Raw genomic sequence first — 16,618 nt, 5'->3', positions numbered from 1 at the left:
TTACAATGCGAGAACTCTATCTTGTATTTCTAGTATCTTTGCTGTACGCCCATATATAGTCATGATGTGTCTATATATGGTCATGATGTGATGTCATCATGACCATATTTTTAGGCATGTCACATGTTTGATTGTTTTAAAAGGGCTTAAAACACTAAAAAATGGATCTAATATATCATCATTTAGTAAATCACAGGTAAAACCATTTCTATAGTACAGTATTTATATGCACCTTATATAATTTTTTAATAAATAACAATAAATAAATAATTATCATTAATAATGAATAGTGATGATGGCAACTGTGGGGACAACAACAATGACGATGATAAAACTTTTTACCTTGTGACTTAGTCATCAAAGTTTCATTAAAATCAGTTGATTAGTTTTTGAAATATCTTTCTGGGAAATTTTCTTTTGAACGGTCCTCATATCCACACCTTACTTTGGATCATCACTACACTTTCATCAATCACCTGATCCTTTGGCTCGTACATAACACTCTCCGTAACTTTCATTTAAATATGTGTAGCGGTTTTTTAGATATTGTGAACACAACACACACACGAAAACACCATAACGTGACATACACACACACACACACATTTACATGACAGAAAACATATATCTCCTGGCGGAAATAATAATATTAATATTAATATTATGCAAATTCCCTACAGCTCCCTCACATATATGCTGCTCCTTTTACTAGGACATTACAGAATTCCTGAAGTAGTTGATATCCCTCCCCTTATACTACTCAAAAATTCTAGAGGTTGTTGATAACCTCTTACCATATCTGCTACAATACTCTTGGACATTCCAGAGGTTGTCATAGCCTCTTGTACATTCTAGAGGTTCTTCATGACATATCTCCACAAATACGCTACGCAAATTCCGTAAGTTGTTGGCATATCAATAGGACATTCTGGAAGTTGTTGACACCCCTCCCCATATCTGCTACTTATCATGTATCAATAGGACTTTCTGGAAATTATTGACACTCCTCCCCATATCTGCTCTTATCACGTATCAATAGGACATTCTGGAAATTGTTGACACCCCCTCCACATTTCTGCTATTCAACACAGGGGTCCCAAGTCCCCCGGAACTCCTGGGAGTCTCCTGGAAAACGGTATGGTCTCCCGCACTCCCGCAAACAGCAAAAATCTCCCAGAAATTCACTTAAATCTTCAGCAAATTCAGTAAAAAACAAATCTTTTTGTTTTATTTAGGTCTAAACTTTGGCTAACGATTATTCTTTGCAGTCTGACAGTGCCATTTCCGGGCAGTCCCTATCATGATGGGCGAGGTCCTTCGTTTGGTACCTACACTTTTTCCTCATAGAATATATAGCACCCCTAATGTCATCAAACGAATCTCCCGGAAATGGGTTCTTCTAACTTGGGACCCATCAACACGTCAATAGGACATTCTGGCAGTTGTTGACACCCCCTCTCTATCTGCTACTCATGCTATGGGTAAGTGGCACTTGAGGCTGATAACAAACCTGATAACAGCTACAGTATGTTCACTTTACCAGTGGCAGCCTATGGTTATATTCGTTAGGTATGCGGAAGTACACTATCATTACATTAGCATTGTTGATGCATTGAGTATTTCTAAAAAGTCCTTTGATAAATTCTATCAATTGATGATATGTTTAAAAATAGTTACAATAGCAATCATGAACTATATTGTGACTACTTAAAACCAACGATAAAAAGGAAGGTTATATTAAAAAAAATGTTCATACTTATCACTGACTTGCGGGAAGTTAGTGATAAGCATGACAAAAGTAGTTTTTAATCATCATGTTTATCACTGACTTGAGGGAAGTTAAACCTGAAATTGGTGATGGACTTTAAAAGTTTAAACTTTCATGATGCAAGAGGGTACTTCAGCTTTTCCTGCCAATCAAAATCATTATATGGGCCTGATCATGGCACATCATAACCTTATATGGTTAAATTACAGATATCTGTTAAATAGAACTGCTGTTCTATTGTTTTTGGGCGGTTCCAGGATTTGAAGCATTTTTATTCTTAGATGGGTGGAAAATAGCATACTGACTTCTGAGGGATCTGTTACTTTTAATTCTTTAATATTCAAGGTTTTCCTCTCTTGAAAGTTATAGTAAATTGGCCTTATGTTTGTATACATACAGAAAAAAAAACATATCAAAAAAGACATCGAAAGTATATTATTTCATTTCAAAGATCCCCAGAAGTAAGATTTTGCCTTGATCTGAAGAACGCACTTTCGTACAAAAATAACTTGAATGTTTACGACGCCAAACCATGGTAGAACAAAAAATAGTGTTTTTAATATTACTTAACTGAAGGTAAGTAGGATAAGCCTTAACCTATCCGATCAACAAAACTGGCATAGGTATTGTAGGTTAGCATGCCTTGTTTCTAGCAGGACCAAATATTTTTGTTTACTTTTCATCAGAGTGGGGTTCATCCAAACCTACTGAACCTCCTTGGATCAGCGAATGTACTTACATTGACGGCCAGCACTGGACCCACTTTGTACATGGAGAACCGATCGGTGCTGCACAAGTCTTGTAGATCACCATTCTTGTTGAGTTCCATCTGCATGAACTTCGCAAACTGGTGCATCCTGCCTGCACTACCTCCCATGCACACAAACTAGTAAAACAAAAGAAACTTTAAATTTTCAAAAAAATATTGAAGACTCACAGATCAACCTGCAGAATAAACAATGTGGAAATCACTGTACATTGACTTTGAAAATAGAATCAGAGTAAAAACTTGAACATAAACATGGGTCCCAAATTAAAAGAATTCATTTCCGGGAGATCTGCAATTGTTGATCCAAGAATCCAAAATAGAGGCACAGGCAGAGAGGGACTTTCACAGATGTAGGGTACACCTCAATCTCACCGTGGTTGGGGCTGGGATATGAAAAATTTATGATAATGGCACCTCTAGAGGGCCAGAAACGACACTCTCAGACCAATGCAGTTGTTGAATTGACTTGCTCAGACTTAAATTTTAGAATATAATTTTACTTTTTTCCCACTTTTTTTTTGTAATTTTGAAAGATTTAGGGGCCCGGGCTGGCTCTCCCTCGTCTCTTTGAATCCTACACAGATCTGCAGTGGCTATCAACTTTCTTAAAATGTTTAGTGATACCCAGGCACTGATTCTTGATTGCTTGCGGGAGGTCGTCCCAGTTTGCGGGAGGCTCCCGCTTGTTCCAGGACACTTGGGACCCCTGCCAAATAACATAGGTAACAAAGTAATAATAATGATAATAACAGTAATAATAATTTCTCTTAATCGGACTTAAATAAAATGTCGTTTGTGTTATTTTCCCCTTAACGTCATGTAATTTTCCCCTTAACGTCATGTAATTTTCCCCTTAACGTCATGTAATTTTCCTCTTAACGTTGTTTTTTTAATTGTTCTCTAATTTCTCCATTGTCTAAGTTTCCTTTAAAGGTAGGTTTTATTAACATAATAACAACAATAATAATAACAATAATAATAATAATAATAATAATAATAATAATAATATTATTATTATAGTAGGCCTATTGCAATCTTGAAACTCACAGATCGACCTGTAGAATAGACAATGTGGAAACAAAATCACTGTACATTTTGTTTAACAATGGAATTGGTTACCTTGAACATCATTAACATAGATAACATAGAATCACTTTTCCCATACAGTACAGGAAATTTAAAGATTTTGTTGAACATATGTCTACCAGAACATAAGGCCACTTTGTCATATTGGGAAATTCCCAAAACATTTATGTAATTATTTCTTATCCTTTCAGTTCTATTATAAAGGTGGGTCAGTTAACTGCGGGCCAAAACATCTTTATGCATATTTGGCGCCAGGATTTGCTCGACAGGGGGGTCAGATGTCCCTGGCGGGGGACCAATATCCCCAATGAAAAAAGTAGGCGTGGTCAGGCATCACTCAAACGTGTACAGGGAGAAGCCCCCGAAAAATAATTTTGGGGTTTTAAAGGCTTACTTAATCGATTTTGGATTTTATAATACATATAAAATACATGTATTTTTTATTCTCCCCTACGAGTTGTGGTTTTTCCCCGACGGAGGCCCCTGCTGGCAGCACACCAGTCTTTTTGTAAAAATAAATAGGGGATCTTGACCTCCTCTCTCTCCCACCTTTCGCTGCCCCAATGCTCAGTCTGTCAATACAATTCTGATGATTGGCATTACTGAATCAATTAATTATCAATAACATTTTACAGGAAACTGAATGTTTTCTAAAAGACTTTTTTTCTGCAAAATGTTTTACAGAAAGTTCTTTGTGCCGTCGATTATTTTTTAATTCATGCGACCTATCGTTGAGTCTTATATTTATCTCAGCACCTGTCTCTTATACACATCTAATCTGGCTCATAATCAAGATTCAAGATTTAAGATTTGTTTTGTTCGTCATATGTTCACCGGTTCATAACACATGAAATTCATGTTCGAAGAAAGATGATGATAAAATATAAAACATAAAAACATTACTGGAATGCCTGGCAATTGCTCTAGCTTGGCCCATTACTGAAATTAAATGTCAATAAATTTTACAGGAAATTGAATGTTAATCAAACTCATTTGTTTCCCAAGCATATTTATTTCCTTATTTTGAATACTTTTATTTTTCTGCATTATTGCTTGAGATAAACAATAGGCCTAAATATTTTGAATAAAAATATACAGTATATTTAGATGTCTTTTTTTTCAGTGGCGTATGAAGGGGTGTGTGAGCATACTGGGAATTTCCCAAGCATACTTATTTCCTTATTTTCAATACTTTATATTTTTCTGCATTATTGCTTGAGATAAACAATAGGCCTAAATATTTTCCATAAAAATGTACAGTATATTTAGATGCTTTTTTCAGTGGCATATGAAGGGGGCGTGTGGGTGCACTCCCTCAAAAATCGTCCCCCCACCTGTCCAGTCACCCTTCCCCGTTAAAGATGTCAAAAGAAAGACAATAGTTAAAGATGTCAAAAGAAAGACAATATTGTCAAGTAGTCAAAAATAAAATTCATTTCATATCACCCTTTGCAACACAGTGGGGTCAATGCATACTTGAGAAAAATGTGACTCAAGATCATAAAAGGGTTGTAAACTCGCACCACGCTGTATTGAGAAACAAGCCTCAATATCCAGAATAGGCCATAGAATGTGAATTTTGTGTGAATTGGATTTTTGTTTAATAAATAACGCATTTCTATTTAAATCTTACTATTCCTGAAGTAGTTTGAGTTTAAAATTCCAACTTGTAAAAGGTAAAATTTAGCCATTTTCAGATGCAAGTTAGTGAAAAATGAATAGAAACCTGCTGAAAATATTATATTTTTTTCTCAAAACTTGATTTAAGAAAGTTGATAAGATGATAATTATTTAAACTGTCATAACTTTACTTCTACACACTCGATTGAGTTTATTTAACTGTCGTTTAAAGGTAAATGATATGTTCTATGCCATCATAACAAGAACGTATTTCGGCCTGAGGATGAGCTTACAGCCCTTTTATGATCTTGGGTCACAAATATTATCCATATTTATTACAAGTAAAGTGTTTCTCCATAACAAAGTTAGTATCATGTGATTTAACATTATTCACAACATATTACACAATACACTGAAAATGAAGAAATGTTTGTCATGATGACTTTCAGCCCCATTTCAAAGATATTGCAATAACCACACTGGAGTAAACGGCATTATTTCCAATTCCAGCTTATATTCAAGACTTCATTGAGAATCCTGATATATTTTAAGATGGTTTTTTTTTTATGAAAAATTGTTATGTTATTTGTATGATGTGATGATAAAGAAATAAATCTAAAATTTTTAACTAAAAATAGGTTGATAATTGTATTATGACAGAATTAAAAATCAATAAATGAATGAAGTGAAGATTTAAGAAATAAATAAAATGAATGGCTTTCCAAAATTGCTGAAATACTGTATAAAGTATTATAGACAGAGATTTAGAAAATTATCTTAAATACAATTCTGTAGTGACCTACGTACCTTAACATCCCCAAAAAGCTTCGGGAGATCGTCCTTTGTTGTGAAGCCAATGTGGTAGAGAACATCCTCCTGTTGTTTCAAAACGTTCTCATTTGGAAGTTTCCAATCTCTGTTTGCCATCGTACAACAGAAATGCTGTGTTCAATACGAGAATCTGAAAACTAATTGGCAAGTTTGAGATGCATACATTTTGTGATGCAAAATACGTTCACTAAAGCCAGTTTTACATCAAGCTAATTTTGCGCGAATCAAAGGCTTCAGTTCATGTGCATGCGCATTCACAGTTTTTCGATTCTGCGAAATCAGTAGTTCAAACTATTTCTACTTTTTGCGAAGAGAAAAAAATGCACAAAACCATTCAGTGCTCAGGAATGGGAATAAATTTGCCTAGTGTAAAACCGGATTGACGCTAGTAGATAATGCAACCGCATTCAATTCAATCTGAAAAAAAAACCTTAAAGTCAAGCTCCAGAGGAAAAACAAATGTTGATATGTTGTACAAATGATTTTTCTAATACACAAACAGTTTGTTTGATGAGGAAATTGGGAACTTTCCCCCTGTTTTAAAATATTCAATAATCTTTATCTCATCTTTTTATCTCAAGTTTTTCGTCAAACGTTTTGTGTCTTAGAAAAATTAGTCCTACAACATATCAAAAATTGCTTTCTTCTGGATTCTCGCTTAAAAAATCAATTAAAACATATAGTTGCTAATTTAAAGTAAGTTATTAAAAAAATATATAAAGAACATAAGAACAATATTAGTCACATTAAATTTCAAGATTTAAGATCTATTTTATTCATATGTTTACAAGTTCATAAAAAACATTAAATTTTCAGGGGACAATATATTTAAAAGCCCACAGTATATTAATAATGCATTAGTATGCTGTAAATCATAATTAACCTGCAATGCCTACTGTAATCTTAGAGGTTACTTTATACCCTCTACTTAGAGGGCATCCAGAAAACAAAATTTTCGCTGAGGCATCCCCTGGACACCCTATTGCCCTGGATCATAATAGCGGCCCGCGGGCCAAATTTGGCCTCAAGGCAAATTAATTTGGCCTGTGAGGAAAAACAAAATTATAAAAAAAAAATATTTAAAACATAATAAAAGTTTGATGAATACATTTTTGATGAACTAAATAAAAAAATGCAACCCCTGGGTAATGTGCAAGGAGTGGTTTGATGAGCAAGATGACATATAGGCCATAAATGGAATAAATAGCACAAAACTAAAATCAATCACTGGGTTCTTTCCGTGGTCATATACTTCAATGTGTGCTTCAAACAAGACAAATATGTGTCATGATGTAGGGGTTACCCCGCTCAGATCTAAAATTAAAATGAAACCCTATAAACCAAACTATAAAACAACTCCTAAGATTGGTACTCTTATTAGCACTGCTAAATTTAACATAGCAGCCTAGAGGAAGTAACATTTTAAGGATTACAGAGTCCTGATTTATGGTTAGATCATAAAGGTAAACACAACTAAATTAAGGTTATTTTGCAATACGTCAATTGGGTTTTATCGTTACATTTGTAAGCCTACATGATAATAAAAAGCTAGTGAACCAAAAAACAGTGCTTTGTACAAATAGTCCTACAAGATTATGTGCTGCCAAGTTCTGTTTCTGTGTTTAGTTCTGATCATTGTGTTTCGTTATTTACTTCCTTTCAAGTCATAGCATTACCCCGACTTTTGTGCCGCCAGGTTCCATTTCTGTATTTTGTTCTATTCACTGTGATTCGTTGATAGCATTCTTAGTTTACCGGGTAATAAAAAATTGGTGTATCAAAAGGCAGTGCTCATTAATACATTTTTCTAGTCCTAAAGGCGTACTCTGTACATGCGGAAATTTTTTTTGTATTTTGACTGACTACTTCTAAACTGATGACACGTTCACACATAAATTTCCCTCGTCCCAATTATGGGTCATGGGCCCATGACTGGTGGTGTAGGCCTAGTACAATTTCAAAATAGGCCCTTATAATTTCAAAATTGCTAAAAAAAAACTTTCAAGTAGATCTACAGTATCTTAGCGGAAAGAGTTTCTCCCAAATTTGTAACATTTGCCTTCAAATCAGCTGAGATCATTTTTGGCCTGTGAGATCAACTCTAAATATAATTTGGCCCTTCAAACAAATTAATTAAGAATCAGGGCCCTAGAGTAGTGTTGTCTCGATCACCCTCACTTTTCGCCCCCACTTTCGGACATCTCTGGATCCGCCCCTGCAGTCTTAGCACTACTGGTTATTCGGCAGAATAAATTAATAGATTGTGTTCTGTCTTCATTTCCTATGCTTGTCCCATTTTAAAGACAAGACCTATGGTTTCTGTTCTGTTCCTTTCTTTAACATTTTTGTTATGTTATGTATAAAAAAATATTTTATATTTCAAGACCATTTTTGTACTGATGAAACTTTTGTTTTGGCAAATAGAGTGATTTTACTACTAATAGTTAAATTTGCTATCGGTAAAAGTTTTATGCTTTTAGCCACTGTACTATACCTTTGTATTTATAAGTAAAATCTAATGTGATAAAAAATTAGACCTTTAAAAATGACCTCTAAAATCCCACATTTTAAACTGCATGAGAGTTTTGGCTGTAGAAGGAATAATTATATTGGTTGCTATATTTCTGGTAATCTTGAAAAACCTTTATCCAAATAAATAATGGCCAACATTCCCTTCCCATTGCTCCTCTCCCTGCCTCAATGTCTTCTCCTTCGGGGAATTGAAATATTTTCATCCCAATCAATGTAGTACAATATATCAATGCAGCACATTTCTGTGCCCATTATTACAGGATCCTACATCAACATATCAGTATATTCACATTTTTTAATTTGAATAATACATTTTCTATCATCGGTGCCATGATAGTTTCATCAATTCCAAACAACTGACCGTATAAAATGATCAATTAAAACAATACTTACATATTATTCAAAATACAATCTTCTTTAAAGCCTGCTCGTTAATACTTGTGTAATGTATCTGTATAATTTGCTCTTCTTTTTAAATCCCACCTCATTTTGAACAACGCTAAATGTCAATCACTGGATTTGGAAGTTGGGTTTGTTGTCTGATTGGAGGACAGTGATATGGCTGGGTTATGTTAATCACTTGCTTAATCGACATGGCTAAATATGGTAAGTTTGAAGGGTTTTTTTTGGGTATTAAAAAAATTAAACTTGAAATGCCAACATGCGTCATCTGATTGGAGGGAAGTGAAGTGGGCCAATTTCATGAAAAAAAAAAAAGTTATGCATTTTGATTCACATTTGAAGTCTGACTACCAACTTCCTTTGGTGCCACAAATATTTCCTACTGGATGGCTAATACATTTATTATCATATTATCTGGATTAAAATTGTTTCGGTATGGTGAAAGGAGGGAGACGGTGATAGTTATTCTGGTTTTGATAGTTGATAAACTGGAAATTCCAAAATATTCAATTTTTTTTTTAAGCTTTTGTTAGTATTGTGATGAGTGCAATCAATTCTGAACAATTCACAATAAAAATAGTCAATAAAATTTTGAATTCTGGGATTTGCCACTGGTAGTACAATATTGATTTTCTGGAATTCTCCACAATGCTAAAATGTCAATCACTAGAATTTTTGTCTGATTGGACAAAAATGAAGTGGGCTAGGTTTATGTTAATCACTTTAATTCATCTGGCTAAATCAGGTGAAGTCATGAACAGACATATTTGTAACCTGGAAATTCCAAATTTTTCATTTTTTTTTTTTTGGATAGCTACTATCAATTACTGAGTTCTGGAATCAGAATATTGTCCGACTGACTGGAGAAAACTGAGGTCCAATTTACATTAGTCATCTGGAAAGAATTGTTGGCATATGGTGTTTACAACAGTAAGTACTGTATGCATATTTAAATACATTTTTCTAGTCCTAAATGCGTACTGTGTACATGCGGAAATTTTTTTTGTATTTTGACTGACGACTTCTAGACTGATGACACGTTCACACATAAATTTCCCTCGTCCCAATTATAGGTCATGGGCTCATGACTGCTGGTGTAGGCCTAGTACAATTTAAAAATAGGCCCTTAATATAATTTCAAAATTGCTAAAAAAAAAAAAAACTTTCAAATAGATCTACAGTATATCAGCGGAAAGAGTTTCTCCCAAATTTATAACGATTGCCTTCAAATAAGCTGAGATTATTTTTGGCCTGTGACTCTAAATATAATTTGGCCCTTCAAACAAATGAATTAAGAACCAGGGTCCTAGAGTAGTGTTGTCTCGATCGCCCTCACTTTTGGCCCTCATTTTCGGACATCTCTGGATCCGCCCCTGCAGTCGTAGCACTACTGGTTATTCGGCAGAATAATAGATTGTGTTCTGTCTTCATTTCCCTTGCTTGTCCCATTTTAAAGACAGGACCTAGGGTTTCTGTTCTGTTCCTTTCTTTGACACTTTTGTTATGTTTTGTATAAAAAAATATTTTATATTTCGAGACTATTTTTGTACTGATGAAATTTTTATGTTTTGGCAAATAGAGTGATTCTACTAATTTTGTGTTCCTGCCGACTCATTCGATTTATTGTGCTTGTATTCTGTAAGTATTCCACCATAGTAGTTAAATTTGCTATCGGTAAAGTTTTATGCTTTTAGCCACTGTAGTATACATTTGTATATATAAATAAAATCTAATGTGATAAAAAATTAGACCTTTAAAAATGACCTCTAAAATCCCACATTTTAAACTGCATGATAGTTTTGGCTGTAGGAGGAATAATTATATTGGTTGCTATATTTCTGGTAATCTTGAAAAACTGTTATCCAAATAAATAATGCCCAACATTCCCTTCCCATTGCTCCTCTCCCTGCCTCAATGTCTTCTTCTGTGGGGAATTGAAATATTTGCATCCCAGTCAATGTAGTACAATATATCAATGCAGCACATTTCTGTGCCCATTATTACAGGATCCTATATCAACATATCAGTATATTCACATTTTTTAATTTGAATAATACATTTTCTATCATCAGTGCCATGATAGTTTCATCAATTCTAAACAACTGACAGTATAAAATGATCAATTAAAACAATACTTACATATTATTCAAAATACAATCTTCTTTAAAGCCTGCTCGTTAATACTTGTGTAATGTATCTGTATAATTTGCTCTTCTTTTTAAATCCCACCTCATTTTGAACAATGCTAAATGTCAATCACTGGATTCGGAAGTTGGGTTTGTTGTCTGATTGGAGGACAGTGATATGGCTGGGTTATGTTAATCACTTGCTTAATCAACATGGCTAAATATGGTAAGTTTGAAGGGGTTTTTTTGGGTATTAAACAAATTAAACTGGATATTCCAACATGCGTCATCTGATTGGAAGGAAGTGAAGTGGGCCAATTTCATGAAAAAAAAAAGTTATGCATTTGATTCACATTTGAAGTCTGACTACCAACTTCCTTTGGTGCCAAATATTTCCTACTGGATGACTTATACATTTATTATTATATTATCTGGATTATAATTGTTTCAGTATGGTGAAAGGAAGGAGACGGTGATAGTTATTCTGGTTTTGATAAACTGGAAATTCCAAAATATTCAATTTTTTTTTAAAGCTTTTGTTAGTATTGTGATTAGTACAATCAATTCTGAACAGTTCACAGTAAAAATGGTCAATTAAATTTTGAATTCCGGGATTTGCCACTGGTAGTGCAATATTGCTCTTCTGGGAAAATATCACCTCCGTAATTCTCCACAATGCTAAAATGTCAATCACTAGATTGCTTGTCTGATTGGACAAAAATGAAGTGGGTTGGGTTTAAATCAGGTGAAGTTTGAACAGACATATCTGTAACCTGGAAATTCCAAATTTTCATTTTTTTTTTGTGAAGCTACTATCAATTATTGAGTTCTGGAATCAGAATATTGTCGGACTGACTGGAGAAAACTGAGGTCCAATTTACATTAGTCATCTGGAAAGAATTGTTGGCATATGGTGTTTACAACAGTAAGTACTGTATGCATATTTAATTGAGGCTGAACATTTAAACAAGGCAGCATGTTTTGTTACAACCAAATTTTACAGAAAAGAAACCGTCACTGCTATGAGGGAAATTAAGATGAGATGAACCAGGCTTCCTTGAAAAGAAGTGCTAGTCACTAAATGGTTACACCCTGAATAAAGATGCTTGCAAAAAATATGTTGTAAGATGACCTGTCTAGAAAAAATATCCACCAGCTAAATAAAGTAGATCACCTTGCCATAATGAATATTAACAGTGTATATAACATTTTTTTTTTTATTTTCAAATGTACCACGATTAAACCAGAGGCGAATTTAGGGGGACCGGGGGCCTTCTGCCCCCCCACCCCACCCTTTCAGAGAGTCAAAGAAAGAAAGTAAGAAAAAGAAAAAATTGTTCGCCCAAAAGACCTCAGAGGTTATTTTCGGGCGTCTAAAACACAGAGGTTTCACAGGGCCATGCCCCCAGACCCTCAGGTATTGTTATCTCAATCGGCCCAACTTTCGGACCCCTTCCGGCCCCCTTTTTGGACATCTCTGGATCCACCCCTGTAAACCTCCACCTCATTCATGCCTTCAATATTAAACCACAAATAAAACTCCATACCTCTTATGTGCCAACTCTATGCACAGTGAGTTAAGTTGACCATTTGACAATTCATATTTTGCAATTTTGTGTGAAATCTATATCCGAAAAATTATTTCATTTTCAATCTAGTATTACTGAATCTATAAATGCAATTATGAGTTCAATAAATGATAATTAACTTATCAATGGTATGGGTTAAATTTGACTTATTTACCATCTATAAACCTAATATTAAACTACATTACTCCTTTGCTAGTGTTCAGTATATGTGACTCTCACTTGATATGAAAATTGAGCCATTGAAAGATGTCGTGGCATAAACTTGTATTAAACTGTCTTGAGAAACTTGATCAACCTAAGTTGTGTGGGATTTAAATTATACCCTTGTTTATTTTATGAATGTTTTTTAATCACTTTATGGAGTTATCTTTTGTCCTACCTGATGTGTAAATCGTAATGAATACTTGTACATTCCCAAATAATTAAGAAAAAAATCTTGCAAATAATTTGGGTGGGAACCAAACCCACAAACCTCCAGGTAACTAGCCTGGCTTCTTAACCACTAAACCATGACCAAGCTAATTTATTTATTAATTGAGAGGGTACAGAAAAAAAAGATAGAAAACATTGAAATCATGTTTCAATGTTACCTCTATAAGTTTTATTTTCCAATGGACTACCAATTCAGGCACAGTGATTCGCATGGCAAATGGCCCCTCCCAGATTTTTCTCTGGATCTCTGCTGATGCTGATCTATCTACAGGCCTAAATTTCTTTTAAACTTATATCAAAATATCAGTGGGTATAGAAAAAGAAAGATTAATAAAATTCCAATTGATTTTATAAAATTTATCTTGGTGATATAGGATAGGCCTACATACATGCCCCCCCCCCCACAAAAAAAAAATAAACAATCTTTAAAGGCATCTATTTTTTTTTTAATAACCAATGACAAAGCTGTCTGGGAACAAAGGAACGCCAATCCTCCGTAGCCTTCACCATCAATTGTGAAAAATAATATTTAAAAATACCGTACAATAAAAAAGTCCTTGAGTCTGGCCGAGCGTTGCAAATCACAGCCTCCTCTTGTATAAGTCTAAGGTCGTGGTTTAATTTAAGAAAAGGTCGCACAGTAAGTTCCTGAGCAGCTTACAATGTAAGGTCAGTAAATAAACATCGTAACAGTTACTAGGCAGGTATACGCACTCATGGTGATAAACCGGGGGTGTGTCGGAGGCTGGTCTCCTAACCTAAGGCTAAGATTGAATAAGATGACAATGTGTGTTATCAGGGAATATTTTGTTTTTACTTACCTAGTCTGTTAGCTAGGAGACCAAGTTCAGTGTTGAGATGCGACGTGTCCAATACGTCCGACCACTAAACACAGCTGTTGTATTTATCAACCAATTTCATTCATGCCGCGATCGATTATGTACATGCTTTTATTTAAAAAAAAGATAACAAGGAATTCCAAAACACTAAGTAGCGCCCTCATGCCTTATGATATTTTCAGGTTTTGAGTCTAGTCCGTTCTCCCTCTTCATGTTAGCCATCAGGCCCATAATGAAAACACCCGTTGTCTTTTTTTTTTAACGCCGTTATGTTCACCATACCTTCACTTTCACACTCACACTAAACCGTAGGGAGGCGTTTTTTTTTGTTTTTTTTGGTATAAAATGGATACGTATACATATACAAATAAACGCGGGGGTGGGGGTGTTATTAATAAAAGCGGTGATTTAATCGAATAACTACGGTAATACAGTACGGCATTCATATACCGTGTTTTTGTTGTTGGGATTATTAGAGCCTATTTCTGTTTAGACTGTTCGGTTAAAACATGTTTTTACATGATAAAAGCATGTCAAAATGTTTGTTTCATTTTTAAAAATTAAAAAATTTAAACGAACTAAAACAAATAAAACAAACATATGGGTGCGACATGGTCCGCCCCACCCATGTGGCCTTAACTATTCTCACCTGATTCGCCCGGGTTGGGGGCCCAATTTTAACTTGATATAGTGAGTAATCCTCCTAATGGTCATAATATTTTTTATTCGAGATCTTATGTTGTATTACACAGAGCCGAAAACGGCAGGGGCAGATCAGTCCTTTTTTAACGGAGGTGAGGACACCTAATATTAAAATATGTATGTAGCGCGACAGTGGCATAACAAACTGATATCTTAGTCAACAAACAGATATTGATTGTATCAAAATTAAGGAAATTGAATAATCTTTAGTTATATACTGGAAAGGTTGTCTTATTTGGTACCAGGGTTACATTTTTCCCCTCTAACCATTGGAGAAAATGGTCATTTTTGTTAGAAAATTATAAGGCTTACGTTTTACCAATAGTTATGATTTCCAATTAACGGTGCAAGTGGATTATGTTTTGGAAATCATTTCTCTAACAAACTGTTTAAAAAAATAGCAAATTTGTTGTAGGCCTGTAGTTTACAGGACCGTGACCGCTTTATGACACCTCCTCTCCTGTTTTAGGAAATTACAAGAAATTTGCTGTTTTTGACGGTTTCAAACTTGTTTCTCTCACTCTACCTCCCAAACAGTTCTATTGTTTGAAACGGTGCACACGGATTCTTGGAGTAAATTTTATCAGCTAGAGACTGATATAAAACTTCATATGATTATTTTAGTATGTTTACCGGACCCGAAAGCAAAAATATAGTCCTTCCAAAAAAAAACCTTTTGGCTTTGTAGGGTGCTAAAATGACGTCCATTTGTGAATATTCCATTATTTGTCACCATTTCATACATAACATGGTCTGTGTATGTGTGTATTTTGATTATAATATAAATGCTATGTATATATTTGTAAGTCTTCTTCTTATCGTATCCACTTCACTAGTAGCTAAATTTTGTTCATCCTCAGCTTAAAATGGAATGAATGATCTTTAATGTTATCCTGATGACGCTCATATTGTCATCTCATTCTTTATTTATACGTTTATTTTGTATAGGCCCTGCTAGGGACCACATATTGAGTCTGAAATAGAGTTGAAAGAATAACGAAGAAGGGGCTGGTTGCCATTGTAACTTTTTGTAGTACAGTAGAACCCCAGTATATTAAGGGGACACTTTTGGGACCAAAAAAGTGTCCCCTGAATATTAGTACCCCTATTCAGGGGAAAATAACGAAAAACGTGAAATAGTCACCTTTATAGGGGTTTTTGGCATGTTTTCGTATAATGATGATAATGATTCTTTGTAATTTTATTTTAATTGACTTAAGGGGTTGGCTGTAGAGTTAAACGTTTGCCCCTCGTCTCACCGACAAGTATCCCCTTAATTACATAATTTATAGGGACGTCCCAAAGGAGGCCTTCTATTGTATTCTATTCTTTTTTAAATTATTGATATTTAAAAATGTATTGGCAAAACGGGGTCGTCTGGGATCACTCAAAATGAATACTTCTAAAACATGTATTAGTCCACATATCAAGCACCCTGAGCATCTCACATTAGACCGGGATATGTGCGCTATATAAAACTACATTATTATTATTATCATCATCATCATCATCATCATCATCATCATCATCATCATCATCATCATCATCATCATCATCATTATTATTATTATTATTATTATTATTATTATTATTATTATTGTTATTATTATTATGTAAATATGCATCAGTACACGTTATACATAGGCCAATAGAACACATAGGCCTAAGCGTGATTTTTAAAAAAATTAAATGCATAAATCTCAGGCCAGGTCTTTTAAGATAGAAATGCGATACTGTGGTTCAATTTCGGTTTTATGCTTTTTCCAGTTTCTTTAAATTTTTGTTTAATAATACTACTGCTACTAGTAATAATAATAATAACAATGATGATGATGATGATGATGATGACGATAGTAATAATTGATAATAATATTATATCTGATGGGGATCTGATGGGGATCTGATGGGGATCGCAAAGGGGA

The 16,618-nt window shown here is 34.3% G+C and overlaps 1 protein-coding gene and 1 long non-coding RNA gene across 2 annotated transcripts in view; one reads left to right on the top strand and one right to left on the bottom strand.

Moving 5' to 3' along the window:
* Positions 1-2,507: 2,507 nt before the first annotated feature.
* LOC117120328 (uridine phosphorylase 2-like) lies at positions 2,508-9,183 on the bottom strand (the record flags this gene model as incomplete). Its single annotated transcript, XM_033265353.1, has 3 exons — positions 9,000-9,183; positions 6,051-6,211; positions 2,508-2,654 (listed from the first exon to the last, which is right to left on the bottom strand). Coding segments are annotated over exons 2-3 (267 nt in total), but the record flags the coding sequence as incomplete, so codon positions are not given.
* Positions 9,184-9,223: 40 nt separating this feature from the next.
* LOC117120489 overlaps positions 9,224-16,618 on the top strand; it is a 13,059-nt gene continuing 5,664 nt past the window's right edge. Inside the window, exons 1-4 of the long non-coding RNA XR_004447367.1 lie at positions 9,224-9,938; positions 10,588-10,646; positions 11,281-11,360; positions 11,944-12,059. This is a non-coding gene — a long non-coding RNA (uncharacterized LOC117120489). The remainder of the gene's footprint in view (positions 9,939-10,587; positions 10,647-11,280; positions 11,361-11,943; positions 12,060-16,618) is intronic.

This window comes from Anneissia japonica, unplaced genomic scaffold (assembly GCF_011630105.1).
Source record: "Anneissia japonica isolate Jap-2015-1 unplaced genomic scaffold, ASM1163010v1 scaffold250_len512249_cov173, whole genome shotgun sequence".
Lineage (NCBI taxonomy): Eukaryota > Metazoa > Echinodermata > Crinoidea > Comatulida > Comatulidae > Anneissia > Anneissia japonica.
The sequence above is the reverse complement of the archived record's forward strand: the minus strand, read 5'-3'. Positions and strand labels throughout refer to the sequence as shown.